Source organism: Hetaerina americana, unplaced genomic scaffold (assembly GCF_022747635.1).
Source record: "Hetaerina americana unplaced genomic scaffold, ioHetAmer1.1.p SCAF_26, whole genome shotgun sequence".
Lineage (NCBI taxonomy): Eukaryota > Metazoa > Arthropoda > Insecta > Odonata > Calopterygidae > Hetaerina > Hetaerina americana.
The window spans coordinates 4,244,462-4,266,242 of NW_027286830.1; the positions used below are offsets into that span (position 1 = coordinate 4,244,462).

At 39.7% G+C, this 21,781-nt stretch overlaps 1 protein-coding gene across 1 annotated transcript in view; it reads left to right on the forward strand.

Moving 5' to 3' along the window:
* The window catches only part of LOC139689614 (trace amine-associated receptor 8b), a 399,431-nt gene that overhangs the window by 203,116 nt on the left and 174,534 nt on the right, over positions 1 to 21,781 (forward strand). The window contains exon 5 of the mRNA XM_071586785.1: positions 13,387 to 13,398. Within this exon, the coding sequence (XP_071442886.1) occupies positions 13,387 to 13,398 (12 nt within the window). The remainder of the gene's footprint in view (positions 1 to 13,386; positions 13,399 to 21,781) is intronic.

The window sequence follows — 21,781 nt, forward strand, 5'->3', positions numbered from 1 at the left end:
GCAATTATCTCTTTACAGTACACCACCTTTAATAAAAGGAAAGGAAAAGAAAAGGCATTCGTTCAGGTTACTTCAGAGTTAAATGTGAGACTATATCCTAGGGTAATAGTTGACTGACAACGCTATTTCAATTGTAAATTTAGGAGAATTAAAAACTGCTGATTTTATCATAGGTTTGGAAACCAATTCTAGTTTTATAAAATTATCTCTTTCAAATGCGGCGTTTATTGTTCATTTGCCTCTTTTATGATTTGAGCGTTCTCATTGCTAGATAAGATATATGCATAATGGAAAATATAATAATTTTATAAATGATTCAATAGGATTGTTTGTTATTTTGAGTGTGAAAATAGGTAAATGCCTAAAATAAGGTTATTATTTCTCCTCTTATATTGTTGTCATTTTGTCGTAAATCTAAATTAAAATCGATTGAAAATTAATATTATAATTGTACAAAAAAATGAGAAATACTTGGCCAATATATTTTCCGTTAAAAGGAATTACCTTAAATGCGTAATCACATCACTACGAAAATCGTCTTTCTAGAGGTAACTTACAAATGCAGTTTTCTCTCTCTTTTGCGTGGCCTAATTCCTTTTTAAGCAATTCCCTTGCATCGTCTTCCTGAACTTCTTTGCCAGGAATTGTCTTGATTAAACCGAAGTTGAAAACGGCTAACGGTTAAACGATTTTCAATACAGTTATAAGAAAAATTATTTCATTTATTCTTTCAAAATTGAATTCAATCAATAAACGAAACTTGAACAGAAAAGTAAAATAAAAAATGTACTTTGCACTGAGTTCCACATTTGACTTCATTATTTTCGAAAGGATTTGAGGAGTATATGCTGAACGTAAATACAAATCACGTTGAATGACGTGTGGAATTGCTTTGCAGCACTGGAAATGGCTTCAAATTTTTTCAACGACCGAGGAACTCTGAACAAAGCTCACTTCGGCGTTCAGGCAATACAAAATGAAGAGGTAACGCAAATTGAACATCGTTACTTTGCGTGAGCTGTAATGGTCCCACCGCAAGGCCCGAAATCTCAGCGTGGCGTTTTCATGCCAGAAAATTGCGTTTCGCTCGGTGAGGATTCCGCGAGGGTCCTGCCGAAGAGACATACAAATGCACACCGCATTGCATTTGGACGACCCGTATGGCTGCACGAAAGGAACTCCGTGCTTTGATGGGAGGGCAATGACAGAAGCCTTTGTAATATTTGCGACGGCGCAGCGGTGCATTGATGGGCCTCCGGCGGACGTTGGCACCGGGGTAATGGATTAGTAAAGGCGGAAGAGGGTGGACAGGCTGATTGAGAGCAGGGCAAATTGTCGTTGTAAGTAAACCGATTTAAAAGGGATTACTAGTAGGTCTATTTATTAAATTAGCGCATTGACTCATAAGCCGTTTCGGCTAGTCACCCGATTCTTTTATTTAAAACTCGACGGGTGAACTGGCGATATTTTAATTTTGAAATCTTGCATTTTTCCAATTTCCCTGATTTTCTTTATTTAGATTTTGGGTATACTTATCGACGTGTTGTTTTTTACGGTGAACATAAAATGATTAAAGAGCATCTCTATGTGTCCACTTTATGAACAGATTTATGTTTATGTATCGTTTATATTTACATATTAGTGTTTAACTACATATTTGTTTCAAAGCTGGCTTATTCTTTATTTCGTTCTAACTTCATTTTGAAGCAATAAAATTGGTATCCTGCAATAGTGCAAAGAATTAGATGTTATTTTAACATTTTTTAAATTACCACTCATACATACGATATACAAATGTAAATGCTTCAATGTGTAATTAGATTTTGTCTGAGTAATTTAGGTGGTCAAGTAACTTAAGTAGAAATATCATTAATATATAATTAGTTATAGTAGTAGAAATATCATTAATATAAAAATAATTACAGCAGCGTTAAATTAGTATAACCTTATGTCAATAAATAAATAAAATTTTAATATTCTTAAGCGCTTGTGGTAGTCTGGGTCCGATTCTCGGTCTCTTGATAAGTCAAACATCACCCAAGCTATGTAATTTTTTGGTTACCAATCTCCCTGGGAAAACATAGGGTATACAGAGAAAGGCTCCCCTAGACGGTATTGAGTGCAATTTTGCGAAAGGAGCTGAAATATTCAGCCACATAATGTACTCCGACAAAGACTAGTTCAAAAAGAATACAGATAGGGAGAGGTATTGTTTATACAGAAGCTAATTGGGCAATTATATGTTCCTAAAAATACTTAATATTCCTTAATGGTGCAAATGCGCACTCTAATATGTCAATTTTAAAACGGAGTATAAAATTAACGGCGGACTGAGTTTGTTTAGAAGCTGACCTATAATGGCAAAAGAAGGAAGTTAGTCGTTTTTTATCAAAATTGCCAAGTGGGAGGTTGGACTTGGTGAGCAATATTTGCAAAGCCGTTTTCCAAGTATGAGGTGACAAAGCAAGAGAAATTAAGCTTGGACGATTAGTAAAGTGCAACCATTTGCCTCCGACGCATTTAAACATGATCGGTCGAATTAAGCGTTGGAGAGTAGAGGAGCGACCAGAGTAATAGTGACGAGGGCCATTAAAATCTGGCTCACGATGGTTTTCCTCGGTTTGCGCTTGAGCATCCCGTACTAAAAAATTCAGAGGGAAAATCAAAGAGGCTTCGAGGATCCGTGCAATATTAATGTGTGCGAGAAGTGTGGATATTTTAGAAGGCGGCGGAGGGAGATTGTGGCAAATCGAGAGCTTCGTACGACACTAGAAGCGGAAACTCGGTGAGAAGAGAAAGGTCAGTGTGATCCTATAACGTAAAGGATCGTCCTAAGGTCTTTGGTTGCTCGAAACTCAAATGGAATGCCATAAAACATAAAAGCGTAACTACTGGTTTCTGAGGACACCGTGAGTGCACATGCGTAAGTTTAAAAGTTACGACAACCGAGAAGAATATCAAGACTAATCAACTAATAAATAAAGAATACCTAGGTTTTAATGCTACTTGAGAACGTGCTTGGACTGAAAATAAATAAGAAATGATTAAGATTAAAAATCATGTTGGTAGTTTCCTGAACAATGTATGCTTGCAGAATCTTGTACCGTACGAACAAAAGAAAAAATTGAGTGTTCCCACTGCGAGCTTTCGATTTTTCATATGAATTTTATTTTCTCGGATATTTATCCGAGTTTTCAGGTATTGAAGTAGTCACTTCGGACTAATGGAGTCTGAATTTGCCTATGTTTGGCACTGGATATTCAATTACTTCATAAAAATAGATAATTGGTCCGATGACCTGAGATTTTCAGGTAATCATTTATTCAGAGGACGAAGGTGATTCAGGGGAGAATTCTGTGAATCCGAGAAATTGAATTAAAACTGAGGAATCTACTTGAATAGTGTATGCATAGAGTTAATCGTTTTTTCAAGAACCCCAGTTTCCACCCAGATACTCATGTACTCAATTTAGCTAGTTGAGTATCAAGAAATTAATTTATCTGAAATATAAAATAATACCAAAAAATAAACGACTATGACTATGGCATAAAATATAGCATAGAAATATAAAATTTAATAAATATCAAATTCCATAAGCATTAACGTATATCGTATTATACAATTATCTGGTTTTATTATTAAGGTTATTAAGATCGTGATCACTATTTTAAATGATGAACTAGTGCTAATAATTTCAAAAATCCATAAATTACGAACATTGCATGCAATTAGATAGTTTTAACCTCTGATGCAACTAATGAAAATGATTTATTACATTTATAGCATGGAGGTGTTAAAATTCTAAATAATATAATTAATTTCATTCTATTTCATAACTTAGTAAATTATGAACTGGAAAAAACTTTGCTTCTTGACCTCCACGGTTCAACGCTGAAATGACTCCAAAATGACCTTTAATTTGCAAGGGTCATGAAAACTAGCATAATACTAATATTCAAACGCAATAGGTCTTCTTTTCTTTTTTTACCCTCACTAAGGAAAAAGTCAAATGTCAGACAAAAAAAATATTAGAGAACTCAATCCACAACTTTCTTTCAGTTTAAAGTATATCTGCAAAATATACGTAAGGGCGAGAAAAGAGCTAAAGAGTAAGATTCTGTAACATGTATGAGAGGTGTAAGGATATTATATGTGATGTTAGCTAGGACTTGGAAATACATTAGTTTGCAGATTCAAGATCCATCAAAACAATATCCTAAGCCGTTAGACTACCACTAATATTATACATATTATACATGTATGCTTACATATGTATATATATGTGCAAATAAATATTGTCCGTTGAATGTGATAGACTTTATTTCATCTGAAAACTATTTATTTGAATTTATATATTTGGCCAATCTCTACAACTGAATTTATACTTACATACTTTAGAGAAGTAAGAATTTCCGCTCATTTATATTTTGACATATTACTCGTACAAATCTGGATCACCAGTTTCCCCAATCGGAGTACTAATATTGCCAACATTATTTGTGGAAATGAAAATATTTCCGCTGATAGAGTTCCAAGCGTTAGCTCTCTTCCAAACTTTCCATATCTGTAAGGATTGGAATGTCCCATCTTCAAGGACTTCACTTGCGCACATTTATTAATGTATAGGCCTCCACAGGCATCTGTTTATCAGCCCGTGAATGGAAAAATTCAATGTGTTCACGCTTGATCCGAAGGGATGCACTCTGATTATTCAAGTCAGTCGATGTTTTGATCGTTGAAAACCATTTGCTTTCTTAGCTACGAGAAAATGACTACCTTTCGCTCTCCCTTTGAATACCAACTACCCACCAAATGGAGAGACACTAGGTCCTCAACCCACTCTCCACCTATTTCCCCACGTGTACTATGCCGGTTGTTCCCTCTGCCTCCCCCCCGTTCGCTCCGGCACGCACGTGTGCGGGGTCTCTCCCATAAAACTCCAGCGAGGAATCGGCTTCGTTCTTTTAGTGCTTCTTGGGGAGCCACCCCGATATCCACACACAATGTCCCATTAGGTGGCTCAATCGTCCGCGTTCCAGCGATTCGCCGTCGAAACGGTCCTCCTTCGCCAGCCTTCTGCTGCAGGCGCGCACCTCAGGTCTTACTCTTAAAGGAGCGAGCGTTTCGACGGAGTACTCGGCAATCTAATTCGAAATTTAGCCCCACTCTCTAGAGGTCTTAATCCCCAGGCCAACCTACCTCAGAATTGTCTCGCTAGAAAGGTAAGTGTTCGGAGGAATTGACTGCGCGGTCCCGTCTATGGATCAGATTGTCTTCAGTTTCCACCGAACTCGCGGTGCCAGTCCGCAGGTGTTTAGTGGCTGTGAATGAATTGCCACTTCTTATGAAACTAAGGGCGTGAATTTGAAGACATGAATGACCGACAAAAAATAAAATGTGATACCGTGCAGCTTTTTGATTTCATGTTGCCACTTTTCGACGCCTAATTCCGTTAGCATTATTATAAAAGAAATATTAATAGGCGCAGTATTATTAATAGGCGCAGTTTTTAAAATTTGTCCATTGTAATTTTTTATTTAGCTGCATTTAATTTGTTCTTACCCTATGTTCCAAACCGTTATGAGCCAATTTCAACTTCCCCAGAGCAATACGCGATACGAACGGGAGGAAGAATAAGTTTACCGGCAACACTTATTAATAAACCTTATCATAATCTGAAATTCTCTCGGGAATCCAGGAAATTTACCTGAAGTAACATAGGAATGGATGGTAACTTAACCTCCTGTCACACACCTCAGAGGAGTTCCGCAGGGTGCATTGTAAATGTCGTTTTGTATTCAGCTGTTGCCTATATCGAAGAACATCTACGAATTATATTAATATTAATTATTATACGAATATTGCACCTCTTTGTCTTTATATGTGCTGCAGTATATTTTCTTTCATTTGGTTCCCATTGTTATTTTGCCGAGGCAATGTGACAAATGTGAGTTCGAGTGGAGGTTCCATGAATAGGCGTGTTTATTCGTCTCCCGCCGCCAGTCAGGCATTTCTCCTTTCCCCTGCACCACGTGCTTCTCCCTCACCCCTTCCCTTTCCCTTTGCCTTTCCCCTCCCTCTCAGTCCCCACAACGAAAGTCTTGGCCTTTGGGCCCCGCGTCACGTACACGGACAGGAAGTAGTAGGCGGGTCGGGGGACGTCTCCCTCGGATATGCCCGCTCTAGTTCTTCTGCGGTAAGCAGGACACGCCAATTGCCATTTTTACCCTACCCCCGACCCTCCCCCAATCGACCCTCTACCCCCGTCCTCCTCCGCTCCCCCGTTCACCCCCTTACCCTCGCAATCTAGGGTTCTCCAACTCCATCTCATCCGCTCTCGAAAACTTAGCCTCCCTTCTCCTGCCCTTCCAACCGCCCATCCCTCGTCTTGGCTCTGTTTCTGGACGATTTCCTGCAATTTTTTTTCTTTTTTTTTCATTCCAGTCTGACACATTACCCTTTCTCTTGGTTGCCCCATGAATTTCCTCCCAAGTTTTTTGTTATTACGCACGTTCTTTTACGTTCCGATTTATTCACTGACTTTAAGAGGCCTTCAGGTCATTTCACTTCTGCTTCAGCCTAGCGGTAAGTTAGGGTGGGTATTCTGGGCCTTATTTTCTAGAAACCAAAAAGCAATATATTATTTCAGAAAGACTTTTTGACTCCTTTTTTGCCTCCTGGGTTATGCGCAGATTTGTCCCTAAGCAGTGATGGATTTTCTTCGAACAATTTGTTATCCTTCTACCTGCTATAGTTTCTTGAACTAGAACTATCTCTCACCTATAAACCTTCCTTCTGGATGAAAATATATTTTACGTAATAGATGAGGGAATTAAATCGCTTTCTAGTTAAAACTTCCTGAAATAAAACTTAAATCCTTGTTAATTTTAATAACGTTATCAAATACTAAATATTCTTCATAAGAAGACTAAATAAAATTCTACTTTAGTTTGCAATCAGTGCTAAGAGATATCTCTACTACACAAGTAGTTATCAATTATATATAAATAAATAAATATATATATATATACATATATATATATATATATATATATATATATATATATATATATAATGACTTGAGTAGCAGAGATGTCCGATAGAACTCATTCTTATATTCTAATACGTTAGAATTCCATTCCTGATTTTATGCGAGGTCAATAGGCTAAAAATAGCGTGTTCTTTAAATATTCTGATCGAGTTTTTATGACCACTACTGCTGCTTTGTGCGAATAGATACCTTTTTTATCCTTTTACTGCACCAATTAGTAATCATGTCTCTGTATAAGCAACGACATGAGTGGTGTTAAATATTAGAAATTTTTGTATGTTGATGTTAGTATCCTCGGTCGGCCTTCAAACATGCCATGCTAAAACAAACTATCCGGATGAAATGCTTCGGTGTTATCCTAGAGTCGCTCACCAAGCCCCTTCCCCCCCCCATGAACTTTGAACCATCAAAAGTCCTCCCAGTCACCCGGAAAACTGCTGCTACCACCCAGACACCTCTCCCACTCACCACTCCTTTGGCTCTCGCCCTCCGCACGAAACCTTCCACCCGCACTCCGCCAAAATCGCACCCTTCGCTACCCCTGGTTCCACTTTTCGGCCGAACTTCGTCACTTTCAGGACCCGACGTCGGCTGACTCCTCTCTCCCGTTTTCCTATCATCGTAACAATCCCCATGTGCCCTCCCTACATCTTCTCACCCCGGCGGTTTCCTCCCTTATCCGATGGCTTTCATTTTTATTTCATCACTACCTTTGCACCCGGATCCGTTTTCAAATTTGAAGCACGATCTCCGGGAGTGGAATACAAAACGCAGGGTCCTCCACCCCCTCCTTTCGAGGAGTTTGGCCTATCACCAGTTTTGAATACTTGGTGGGAAGAGTAAGCCTAATAGCTCCGGTGGCATTGTTCTAACTTAGGGAGTAGCTCCTTTCTTCTCTCCAATTCTCTCAGCAGTGCTCCTTAAAAGGACTGTAATGCATGTATTTCACCTCCTCTCAAAAATTTAAGTTCAAAGGTAGTTGGGCACATTAATCTCCCTTTCATCCATATTGTGGAGTAATACGTTCCCTCTGTGTCTTTGCGCACATTGCCCATTCTTCCAATGGTTCAATTTCCGTCAGTGTCAGAGGTCAGAGCATAATAGAGGTTATTCGATTTAAAATACTGAACTTATCCGTCAATTTTGTAGTGTTTAATGGAATCGCCGTTTAGTTTGCACCACAGTCTACCTAATATAGTCTTTCTTTCACCTCTTATTCTGTGGGAGATGCCATATTTTTCTCCCAAGCATTCTGGCCGAGCATAGGTGAATCGTCATTTGTAGAGTATCCTCCAGGGTACTACCTCGAAAGTAACTACCTCCCTGTATGCCTCGGAGAGTTGATAATTTAAAATCACGCATTACGTGGAAAAGACACTGAACTTGATATGTCTTCTTTCGTACAATTGAGGATAGACTTTAAGATAGCCGTAAACTCCGTTAGCTAATATTTTCACGTAACATATCAAAAATGACTCCACTTAAGTGTAGAGTATAGATAAAACCCTAATGTAAATTAAAAAGGTCAAATTCAAATTATTTTACCGGTGTATTATCATATTATCAGTATCATGAGTACTCTTGTAGAGTATTGTATTAAAAACTAAAATGAAATTATATTCCCTTCCTGTCCTTATTTAATGCGAATAGTAATATGCACAGGAATAAAACTCACATTGATGGAAATCAATAGTAATAAGAACCTGATATAATTAGCTATGCCATCGGTAAATATAAAATCCAAAAACGCCTACAATAAACAGATGATTTAAATTTTATGGATGATATAACCCATGTTAACCAAGTTCTTGGATCAATTTATAGCCCAATCTTTCTCAGATCATCTCTTTAAAGTGGTCCATGATGATATTATAAAGAACACAGTAAAGGGACTCAGGCTTCATTTAGAGTCACTTGAGGATGTGTTCGCTGCCCGTTTCAGCCAACCAAGTTTTCAAACTCCCGGGAATGATTAAAAAAGTAGTCAAAGCAGTGCTTGTGCACCATATTCAGCGCTAAAATGAGTTTTTTCTGAGGTCTCAAATCATGATTGCTTTTCGTAATAACATCTCTGAAACACGAACGCGAGTTAGAATTCTCCCGTGAGGGAAGTCAAGGATAGAGAAGCATGTCGTCACCCAAAGGAGTTTCCTCCGATCCCCTCCACTCCATTTCACTCCTCTTGTTCCGGAAGGGAGCTTTCATTTAATTGGACGAAAGGACGAGCGAATTCTCACCTCACCGTCACATTGTGCGAGTTCCCGGTGAATCTAGACAGCCGACTTTAGGGATGGCCCTCCAAAGAATTGACATCGTTGTACTAGAATGTCGCATATGTGAACAATGATGTCTCAATCTCCTCTTGAAAGCTATGGCGATACACAAGTTATCACTTAAAAACTAACCGAAAAATCTCTTCTAATTTACTACAATTCAAAAGAAATGTTAAATAATAACCATTGCAATCACATATTTTTAGATCTAATGTCCCTGTTTATGTAACGTAACTCGTATGCCACTCATATTTATTCATCAGGATTAAGAAATAAGAAAAATGCTTTGGTGAAAACTAATAAAAATTTTTCTGGGATATGTTTTACGAAGTACAGAACATTGAAATAATTTCATAAACTTAAAAACTTTACCAATATAAACTAGATTTTACATTTGATTATTTTCAGGTGCGTTATGTTTGAACAATGTTAAAATGTGCAGCTTAGCTGTATTTAAAGTCATTATTTAGACGCCTAAATATAAGACCTTCCAAACACCAAATGTTTATTTTATACTCGGTATATAGGTACTTTAAACTCGTTTACGCTTGGGGTCGGGCACACTATACTCGCTTTAAGCAGGGAGATCTTTTGATTTCCGTCACACACAGGTTAACTCAAGTTTGTGACACATGTATGTGTGTATGTGTGCTCGTAGGGGATGACAATTCTATTGAACATGTGTGTACTGGAATCGTAGCGTTCTCTTTGCGCCGAGAGACTGCGCGCATGTCTGGTCTCACGTATTAACTAGTTTTAAGGCACTGCAAATGCTACTCTCCCCATTAAAAAATAAACCTGTGATATTTGAATGAATATATATTTAGGTTAAATAACAGTAAAATAATTTTTCATTTTTCGTCAAATTCCCATGGAATGAGGAAACATTTGCTGATATTATTTATCTGCAATTATTAATATCCTGATTGATTTCAATATGATCAACAATGGAGCGAGGTATCAAAGACACCCTAATAGATAATGAGTCAAAATGATAGTTAGAATTTTTATTGAGAATTATTAATATAATTATTATAAAGTGTGACTTATTTTACTCATGTTAAAACCCAACCACAATAGTACTATACAAAACTTTCATCGGTAACTTTCTAAGGTGAAGGCTAAAATAGTAGCTTTCTGAAAACGATTTAGTACCAATCATGTGGAACGTCATAAGGCAATCAGCGAATGAGATAAAATAGAGCGAAAGTGGTAGACTCTCTGGGATGAAACTTTTAAAATCTCGCATTGTCTCAATAACTACGTGGATGGAAACAAACGCAGCCAATTCAAAAAGTTCCATAACCTTCAAGCTTTCAAATTCCTTTATGCTCATAAAATTCAAGCTCGTATCTGGATTGAAAGATAATAAATCTTTTACTGCTATGTCAATCATTTTTTTATTTATTACAGCGAACACTGTGTCAATCGTAGTTGACCCATGTAGTAATATTTTAGTCACTAATGAAAACCTTTCCGCTCTAATTACGGCCGGTGAGAATGAGGACTGAGGTCACTATCCTCGCCTATCGCGGCAGAAATCTAGCGATGCAAACGAGGCATGACGGCCCGTATTATCGATCACAACAACACGGTCGGTGTAACAATCGCATATCGTCTGCCATCGTCGTTTCAATGACAGACATAGCCATCTGATGGCCATCCGTAGACGACAGTATAGGCCGACAGCGCCCGCGAGATTTCTCCTTCTCCATTCCCCCCCTTCCATTCCCTTACCCATTTCTTCCCCTGGAGGAATTTTTAAAGCTCGTTTACCTCCCCTCCTTCCCGTACCCCACCACCCTCCCGCGCGTCGCCCCTCGTATCACCACTCTCATGAATCCCCACTCCAATCCTAGAGTTCGCTCAACCTCGGCCCGGCCCGTGGAGGGCTATCCCCTCCACCATCCATCTCACTCTCCTCAACGCTCCCTCGCCCCCACCCACTCCCGGCTGTAATCGGATGCCTCGCATCACCAATCTGTTCGCAATCGGATAAATGAGTTAGCTCCGGTGAATGGCGTCGCGGCGCCCGAATCGGACAGGCCGACGGCGGCGAGGAGGGCCAACGCCCGCCCCGTTGTCGTCTTCTCCTCCTCCTCCTCTTCCTCCTCCCGGAGAATGCCGTCGTGGATCTTGTTCGCCGCTTCGCTCTCGCCTTAATTGGGGAACTCGGGCGGTGCGATCCATTTTCACCGTGGAGTAGCGATCCACGCCCGTGATTTCCTCCCTTGCGGATTTTTACGTCACCATTTTTGAAGTCCTCGTTAAGGCCCTGTTTTATAAGGGTCGTGGTGCCTCAACAACGCCGAAGCGTGCGTCCCGAGTGGGGGCGGGCGCCGATTGATGAGGCGGCCGCAGGTGAGCCGACAGGCAGCGCAGTGATCTTGGTTCATTCCTCGTGTTGTTAAGACGAATGCGATGAATCCACTGCCCGTTGTTGTTCCACAAGAGTCATAGAAAAGCCTGCTAGTCAATTACAACATGCCGATAATGTCACTTAGTTAAATTCAAAGTATATATGTTTTTTAACCATCCGAGAAATTTTACAAAGTTAAGTCTGAAATCGTGCGTTAACTTAAGTAAGGTGTTATGTTTCGGTCATTGCAAGTTGCATCCAATTTTACGTAAGAATTCATAAAATGATTGCACTTTTTTATGAATATAACCCTATAACTACATACGTGCAAATAATGGCAGTGGAATATATGTAATTGGTCGAATGTTTGAATGGAATGAAATTGAAATAATACGAGTATTACAACTACGGGTACTACTTCAAATTTCTCACATACGATCCTGATCAAAAAGTTCCCGGAATAACCACCGTGTGCCGCTCCCATCGTTCCGATTTGAGTTCTGTTTTTTTTTAAATTGGTACATCTGTTGTTGATATTCCCTTTAAATCTTAGTGTCATAGTTTGACATTTGCAAAAGTTACGTAGCCAAGAGTACATCTATCTCTGTGTGTGTTGGCGATTTTTTACAATTGCAGAAATGGATTTAAATTTGCAACAACGAACTTGTATTAAATTTTGCGTAAAAAACGGATTTAGTGGCGCACGGACGTTGGAAATGTTGGAAAAGTGTTTCGGCAACGATTCTCTAAAAAAACGGTCGTTTACCAGTGGCACGAGCGGTTCAGAAGTGGTCGTGAGTCAATCGAAGATGATGAACGCAGTGGCAGACCATCGACATCGAAAGTCGGTGAAAAAATTGATAAAGTAAAAGAAATGTTGGTCAATAACCGCAAATTAACCATCAGAGAAATAGCGGAGGACTTGAACATTGCCTATGGATCCGCCCAAGACATTGTGGTTAATGATTTGGGTTTCCGTCGTGTAGCAGCAAAGTTGGTTCCAAAAGACCTCAATTTCATGCAAAAAAGAGACCGTGTTGACGTCGCAAAAGACATGATTTGCGAGGCTGAATCCGATCCCACATTCATCAAAAGGATCATTACTGGAGACGAGACGTGGGTTTATGAGTACGACACGCAATCCAGACATCAGGCAAGTGAATGGCGTTCACCAAATGAGCCGAGACCAAAAAAACCACGTCGTTTTCAGTCAAAAAAGAAGGCAATGCTGACGGTTTTCATGGATTACAACGGTGTAGTGCATCATGAATTTTTGCCAGAAGGCCAGACAGTAAACAAAGAGTATTATTTGGGCGTTATGAGACGTTTGCGTGAAGCAATTCGCCGAAAGAGACCAGAAATGTGGGCAGAAAACTCGTGGATTTTGCACCATGATAACGCACCGTCGCACAGTGCTATCATTATTCGTAATTTTTTGACGAAAAATGCAACAAATACCATCCAACAGCCACCGAATTCACCTGATTTGGCTCCCTGTGACTTCTTTCTGTTCAATCGAGTTAAAAAACCATTACGGGGAACGCGTTTTAGCAGCCGAGAGGAAGTAATGGAAAAATCGCAGGAAGCACTGATGGACATACCGAAAACCGAATATAAAAAATGTTTCGAGGATTGGATCAAGCGCTGGCATAAGTGTGTTGCAGTCGATGGGGATTACTTTGAAGGGGACAATATAGATTTAGATGAATAAACTTGTATTTTTAATTTTCTGAATAAATTCCGGGAAATTTTTGATCAAGGTAGTAGTATATTTAGATCAATTACACCAAATGTGTTTATTATGTCAACAAATTTTATTGCTATATTCGACGATCGGGGTAAACTAAGAGAAAAAGACGCCTTCCTTAACGGATTCAGTCATATTCTCCCTCGCTCCCTCGCACGATACGCAATCATTTGATATTTGTGCCCTAGTGCCTGAATGTATTTACTAAAAGACAGGCGTTTAATGATCTAGCGAATTGATGCATAATTTTTATAGACTTTTACATAATGAATATAATGAAAGGAGAAACTTTGTAATTCCACATAGATTTATTCGACGGACGACCTAGGTTTCGACGTGGCACGTCATCATCAGGTTTACAACCAGGTTTCCACCCTTTTTTTCCACCTTTCCACCTTTCAGGTTTATCAGGCTTTTACATGTTTTCGTACGAGCGTTTCAGCCAATGGGTAAATGTATATTCAAAGGCATATATGAACAAATTTGACTGGTGCCCTACCATCCTCTCAACACATCTTTACGGTGGCTTACGGGAAATTTCGCATATGTAGATCAAGTAATACTACAACGAAGGGGTTTGTTTTCAAAAAATTGTGAGGAACAAAATTAAGGGAATCTGCCTATATATAATGAAGCTGAAGGTGTAATGAGAGGTGCATTAATCAACGAAACTTGGAACTTATATTGCTTATTGGGGCGATGTTTTGGATGTGAACAATTTAATGCAGAGGCAGTCTAATGAGTAAATTACGTTTTGAAAAAAAAGATGTCCTAATGACAAGGCAAATTTTTATTATATACTAGAAAGGCACATTCTTAAACTATTTTTCTGCATAGTTTACTTTCAAATTGGGGCATTTATGATAACGATACACAAGGTTTTCAATTCCGTCTCTGAATAAATCTACCCTCTTACTTACCTCTGACATTACAATCACATCTCTGAATTAAAATTACGTTTCTGAATAAATCTGCCCACTTGTTTACACCAGTAAGCAATTCTGCGTTACTTTCAAAGCGCCATGTAACAAAACACGTCTTCATCGCTGGGAAGAGGTGATAATGTCTACATAATCCCTAGTCATGATCTAAAAGTGCGTTACCATATTTGTCATAGGCTTCGAGGTAAGCGATGCAGCAAGACGCTGTTTTTTGTGGTTTTCCGTCAAGATTTTCGGCACCCATCTGGCAAAAACCTTGTGGTAGCCAAGTTTTTCCGTTACAATATCATGCAGTAGACTTTGTGAAATTCGGTGAAAATGAAGCGAGAGATCCTTAATCGTAAATTGGCGATTTTTCAAATTTTTTGTTATTTTTTACCGTCAGTTCATCCGTTACAAGGGTAGACTGACCACTGCGGTCCCCGTCGTGAACAATGGTGCGGCCATTTTTAAAATGAATACACTACTACCTCATTCCGACTTCACTTATTATTCCGTCTTCGCACACTTCACAAAGTTGTCTATGATTTCAAATGGCTTGGGTTCATTGCCAGTAAAAACATAATGAGAGATCGTACTTCACAACTAGCGGGAATTTTTATTGCACCTCACATTTTAACAGTTCGCATTGAACCAAGTAGGAAAACCACAGTCTTCAAACTACCACAGTAGGATGCATACTGAGTTTAGGGACGTTTAGATATTAAAGTGTTCGCTCTAGCTCTACTCACTGCCACTCTAGGTCGAAACGTTAGTTGCTTTATGGTCATCCTCCGTATTATTGAAACATATTTATGGCAATAATACGTATGAATAATGGTCGTCATACAAATTCCCTGGTGATCCTATCAATTATGGAGATACTCTTTTGTTACATAGGTGGCATTCGATACTGTTTAACATGTAAGACAAAATACGTTGTTTATATTCTTTTAAATTCAGGCTAAATCTTCGTATTTCGCGGTCTAATTCGATTTTTCGTTACCTTCAGAGTGGCTTCAGTAGTCTCACAGTAGATTTTATATAGCTCTCACTTAAATATGATGCGTTTGAGGTTTTTGTGTATGTTCGCACATAAATACACAATTATCATTTTATAAGTGAAATGTACATCAAAATTGGTATTGACGTAGACCAAAGTATACAAAAAAATTCATAAAAGATTCACGGTCTATGTAAAAGAGAGATGAAACCCGACCAAATTTTCTGATATTTCCTTGGCAAAATTTGCGTTGCTAGTTTTGCTAGTTTCTTTAGTAACAAACCTTAAGACAACAAAAACGTCAACTGTTTTTATCATGCTTTCTCTATCGCCATCAATGCACTCAGAAGCTTGGAAATCCTGCTATCGTTGAGTTCTCGAGGCATCTTTCAAACTTACTATTCCAGACGAAGGACGCTGGATGTAAAGCAGAGCCGATCACATTCACATTTTTTTCTTTGCACAGGTGAGTTTATGAATCCTCATTTATATGGTACCGGGGGGAAAAAAGATTCTCCGAGTCTCCAAACCACGACTCCATTCATTTACTTAGGCTCCCCTCAGTTGCTCTTCGCCACCGGAATCGGAAATGAAGGAATATTCGCAGAAGATAAACTTCTCAAAAAGTCTACCATCTGGACTGTTAGATTATCTTTCCCTAGTTGTTTCTGTCTCAATCAGGCTTCTTTTATAATGACGTTTTTAACATTAATAATCGTTTTTGTTCATACTCAAGTTATGACGATTGAACGTAATAATCGAATTGAATTTAAGCTAACACTGAATTATGCTCTTTTTATTTTGATTCATCCATGAGCACGGGTGGTCTCACGGATGAATGGGAAAGGAGGAAGAGTGGAGAGAAACCCGCCGTCGGATAGATGGCATACTCTTAGTGTTCTCACTAGTGCTATGGATCGGGATAAAACTGAAAATATCTGGTTTTACATTAATTTTCGAGTAATTATGATATTGGATAAGGTGTTTCCATTATATGTTAATTAATCGTCATGAGCACTCGTGGCTATCTTTATCATTTTTTATTAACGGAATTTTAATTATTTGCCATAAAAAAGTACGCGGAAGTATGATATATTTTTAATTTGTATTTCTGAAATTGTTCCACCAATGAGAGTGCATTTAGTCGTAAAATTTTACTCAGAAAATCGCTCACTAGTTAAGTCAAAATTTCCATGACGGGATCCAATTACAAAACCAATCAGTAAGTTACGAGGGTAGTCTAAAACATTTCCGACCCAACGAAAAACGAGACATGTTTTCTTCAAATTTATTTGTATATTTTAACAGCTAAAGTTTCCTTTTCAGTCGATGCATTTTTTCCAACGACGCTCTAACTTTTTAAACCCTTCCATATAGTAGTAGAAGTCTTTTTCCGCAAAAATAGACATTTACGTATGTGATAACCTCCTCGTCCGATAAAAATCTGTACTGAAAGCAAAAATAAAGGAAACAGGAATTAGTCTCTAGGGGTTAGATCTGCTGAATATGGTGAGTTGTAAATCAATTAGAAATTAAATCCGTGAATTTTAGCCATGGTGACCGCCGAAGCATGTGCGGGTGCTTAATCCTACTGGAAAAGTACTTTCTTCTTCTTCAAATACAGTCGTTTTTTTCAATTTCTCCTTCAGCTTGTCAAATAATTATACTCAATACTCTTCTGTTATTTTTTTACCTTTTTGAAGGTAATCAATGCACACATTTTCGTGACTTTCTCAAAAAAACAGTCGTCATCACTTTCCCGACCAATGAAACCGTCTTCGACTTTTTCGGAGCAGAATCACCCGTTGCAGTTCACTATTTCGACTGTCCTTTCGTCTTAGGAGTGTATAATGGTGGATCCATGTTTCATTTACACTTATAACCCTATTGCGGTCGGGCAATGTTATTATGATCCCTTATCGTTCGAGGAAAAAATGACATATTAAATTTATTTGTTCTACACTTGATCTCTATAATTTTACTAGCATGATCTCTCCTACCGTTGTACGATGGGGGTAATAATACATTTCTAAAATCACTACTATTGAGACGTCCTTTCAATTTATGCAAGAGATTTTATTTGTAATTTAACCTTCGCTCCGTATGTGGTTCTCGGCCTACTCGCTCTAATTTTTTTGGATATGTTACTACGTTTATCATAACCTTTTACAAATCTAGCTCCTCTACGCTGCACGCGATCCAATTCGGCAATCAATCAAAATTCGTGATCATCCCATATACTAGCAGCATATTCTAAATGAGGTCTTACTTGTTAAAGATGACATTTCTCTTTGACCTTTTTATCACATTTACTCATTACTTTTCTAATCAATCCTAATATTTTGTTAGTTTTTTTTACGTATTCTCCATGCGTGTTTCACCCAGGATAGGGCGTGAGTGAATGTAACGCCTAAGTATTTATTTAAGTCTGCACGTTCCATTTCAGTGTTCCCGCGTTTGGAGGGCATTATTCTTTTTCCAAAAATTTATCAATACACACTTTTTAAAAATTTAATTCTAATTTCCAAGTGTTGCACCAGCGTTTTTTATAGCACGAAGATCACCTGATGTAGCTGCTGTGTCATCAGGATCACGGATATCGTGATAAACCACTGCTTCGTAGGCAAATAAACGTATCTTACTAGTGACTACGGAGTCAACTTAAACTAGGAATAAAAGAGGTCCGATAATCTTCAGCCAATATACGACAAACGCGTTCTTTGGATATGCCAATAGCCCTTGCTATCTCTCTAACCTTAATTTGACGGTCGCTCAGTACCATTTGGTGAACTGTTTCTATGCTATCAGCTGTTGTCGCAATTATTGACCATTTCGAACGTTCATCATCAGCCAGCCTGGTGCGGTCACGTTTAAATTCAGCCGCCCAAAATTCCAAGGTTCTAAATGATGCTGCAGAGTCCCCGTACATCCAACTCGTCTTTGATTTGCTTCGGCAAAATGGCCTTCAAAAACTAATATTTAAGCTCGATACTTAATTTTTTCTTTTCACAAAAACACTCCCAAGAAAGACTCACTCAAATGATTGTCAAACAACAACTGTACTTCCAAAGTGGCGGATATTTTGGTGAGTACCTTTCAACGCATACGCAAACAAATTACTCAAATTTTGTTGAAGAGTGCCGCCATCTTCATGTTGAAGTCGGAAAGTTTTCATACAACATTCGTACCTACCGGTCTAACCATATCGCGATGCAAGATTTTTAGGACCCTGGATCAGCCTTTTTGGCCTTGGGCATTAAAATAATTGGTTATTGAATATGCCCTTAATGTAATCTATGTACCCCATCATAAGCATACATCTACAAATAGATATGCATAAATCGCTAGAATTAAATTTGTCGAGGACTGTTAGGACACCAACCTTGAATACATAATTAAATTAGTCTGTGTTGTGGAAATGTACGTTAAATTTCTTTTACATCACTCTGAGAATAATGTACTGTGTATGCGAATTATTGGGGGAAAGAAAATCTTTTTGTCTATCTATACATCAACTAGTAATTTCAGCTTTTGGGCACCATTGTCCTCCCTTGCGATGCTAATTTGGGACTAGTATCATTTCCTCAAAGTTAACAAGCTGATACCCTTGCAATAATATTACTCTAGTATTGAATGATGGGCTATACTGGGTCCCATATCCCAAGCCATGTGTAAACGCATTCAAAGTTGAGAACTCTTTGCTAAAAACATTCCTCCGCATATTTATCGAGCCAGGTATTTGCTGAGTCAGTTCTGAGGGGTTGCTGGTTTCGGGAGGAAGGTGAAAAGGATAGAGTAAAGCCAACGGCGAGCCCCACCGAAATAATTCGCTCCCGAAATTCCACATCAAGCTCCACAGTTTTGCGAGCGTAGCGAAAAGAGAGGAAATTTTTCCTTCCGCGTCCGCTTTCATTCTCTCCCTCCACCCGAGAGGAAGGGAGAACCCCCGGGAAGGGAAAGTGGGGACCGTTCCCCGAGTATGGGTGGCCCGCGTGGCAGTTTTTACTTGTCGCTCCCATGGTTCGTTTTAATGCCCCGTGAGCTCACCCTCTCTATCACACAGGCTTCGTCCTCTCACTCTCGGCCAAAAATTCCAAACCCTCTCCAGATCCTCAGACGGGAATTGGAGCGCGTTGTTCGAAGCAATCCCCCGCACCGGCCCCTTACGCTCCCCTTCTTTGGCGCGGGTTTTTTTTTAACAGTATGAGCGGAAACGGTAGGATGGGAAGAATGAGGGTGGGAAAGTGGGATGCCCCCGGGGGCAGTTCCGTGGACCGACACCTGTTTGGCATTCTCTCTTGAGCATTGGCGAAATCATCCATCCAACTCTTCTCTCTCTCTCTTTCTCTCCCTTCCTTCTCCCAAGGCACTCCCGTTCCAGGCATTTCCGTCGCTCCTCTCTACCTTCCTTCCCACAGCGCTCCACCCCTCTCTTATTTATCAACACCGCGCGCTATTTTCCGGCTCATTTACTCCTTCATTGCCCCATCTGGTCTCCTGACGTGGAAGCGGGAAAGGCATTTTTCCCCTTCTTCTTCTTCTGTCGACTCTTTCTTCCCCATTTCGCAGAAATGAAAACGACGACTCGAGGCCACCTGCCGCGCACGCAAAGTGTCCCTTGATCTGTTTGGGGTCTGTGTGCAGAAGCAGGGGAATAATGGGCAAGGATGTTCCTCGGCGACGGAAGGGGTGCGCGTGGATGGAGGTTTTGTATCTGCGTGGGACCCGGTGATTCATTTTCTATCCTTCCTGGGCCGTTCGTAGGACAACGCGCTAGTGCGATGACTGAAACGCCAACGAGGATGCCATTGTTTGGCTCAGGGGCGACCTGTTTTAATGTGCTACCCAAGAAGAATTCTTGGCATTCGTCAAGTTTGAGGACCGGGTATTCAAATATATTTGATTGTACGTCAACAAATAAGTACTTCACACAGAAAGCAGAACGAAATGTTTTGTTTGAGTTAAATTTGGATTCATTTTGAATTAATTATTTCTCCCAAAAGTTAGATTAAACGACAAAAAACGAAAATAAATTAAATGGCCTATTTAATGCGTCTTCACATGCGTCCCATGAATATCATTTGCTTTACACAACGTACCTTAACTATACTTACACATTTTATCAGCAGAAGAGCACAATTTCCCTACGATTACTAACCTACCTGCTCAACAATTCGGTCGGCATTAAAATCTCATGCTATACCTTCTGGTTCAATATCAAAAATATTGATTGCATGTATCGTGAGCAATGATTACTATACTATAATTAATGAGAGATCAAATTTCAATCATTTCTTGCCTAGGTGTGAATGGGTCAAGACTGCAAAACATGAAATTTACATCAATGGTACGCTGGTATTTAATTATTTATTAAACATTATAAAAAGAATGATCGCGAAATAAATTTTTCCTGCGCAATTTGCGTTCGTATTCCTGGGGAAATGCAGAACTTCATTAATAAAGCACGGCCAAAAATGATTCTTACGCCTGGAGCCTTATTCAAATACTTAAGAAGACAGTCCAATAACTGGGATTAAAAATATATATATAAAGACAACCATGACCCGCTTCTTTATCAAAATATAAATCGAATAAAATGTCTGCCACGGTCGGTCAGTGCATCAATAAATCGATGAATTGGCACGGCAACTCTTCGCGCATCGAGACAATTGTAAAGGTGGGGACGAACTAGCGGGTTGGGTTGGGTAGAGCCCCGCTGCCACATGAAGGAGAGGAGTGTCGCGAGTCCTCTCCAGGGACGGAGGCGTGAGAGGCATCGGCTCAGTGAGAGAGAGAGAGCGGTGGGGGTAGGGACAAGGGACGGGCGGAAATGTAGTAGCGGGGGTTGCAAGACGAGCGGCGTGACCTGCATACCTCGGGGGTGGTCGGGAGGAGGATTCAAGGAGTCGCCTCGCCTCACCCCCATACTCTCTCATATCCCCCGAAGTCAGACCATCTCCCTCCACTCCTCACCCTGAACCACATCAGTGGCTGTGGATCGCACCTCGCCCGACTCACACTCCCCCAGTCCTTCCGTCTTCCCTGCACAATGGCCTGAATCTCCCTGCCCCATCGCCCTGTCCTCGACCTACCCCGCATTCCTCGGACGTCACGGTAGTTTTTCCTTCGTCTCTTCCTGTGTGGAGGGCCCTCGGCCACCGATTTCACTTGAACAGACTTATAAAAATAGTGATGTAAGCTCTTGAATTCATTGCACTGATTTCGAAAAAGCGGGAGCGTTGTAAGCGTAATACTGACTTTTACATGGCTCGTTCCCAGGGAGCTATGCGGTCGAGAGAACTTAAGGTGCTACTTATGTCCACATAGTCCTCTGCTAGTCAAAATTAATTTGTGTGGAATAGGGCAGTTACACAAAAGAAATAGATATCAAGTCACAAATTATTACTAAAAATCTAAGAACTAAGTAA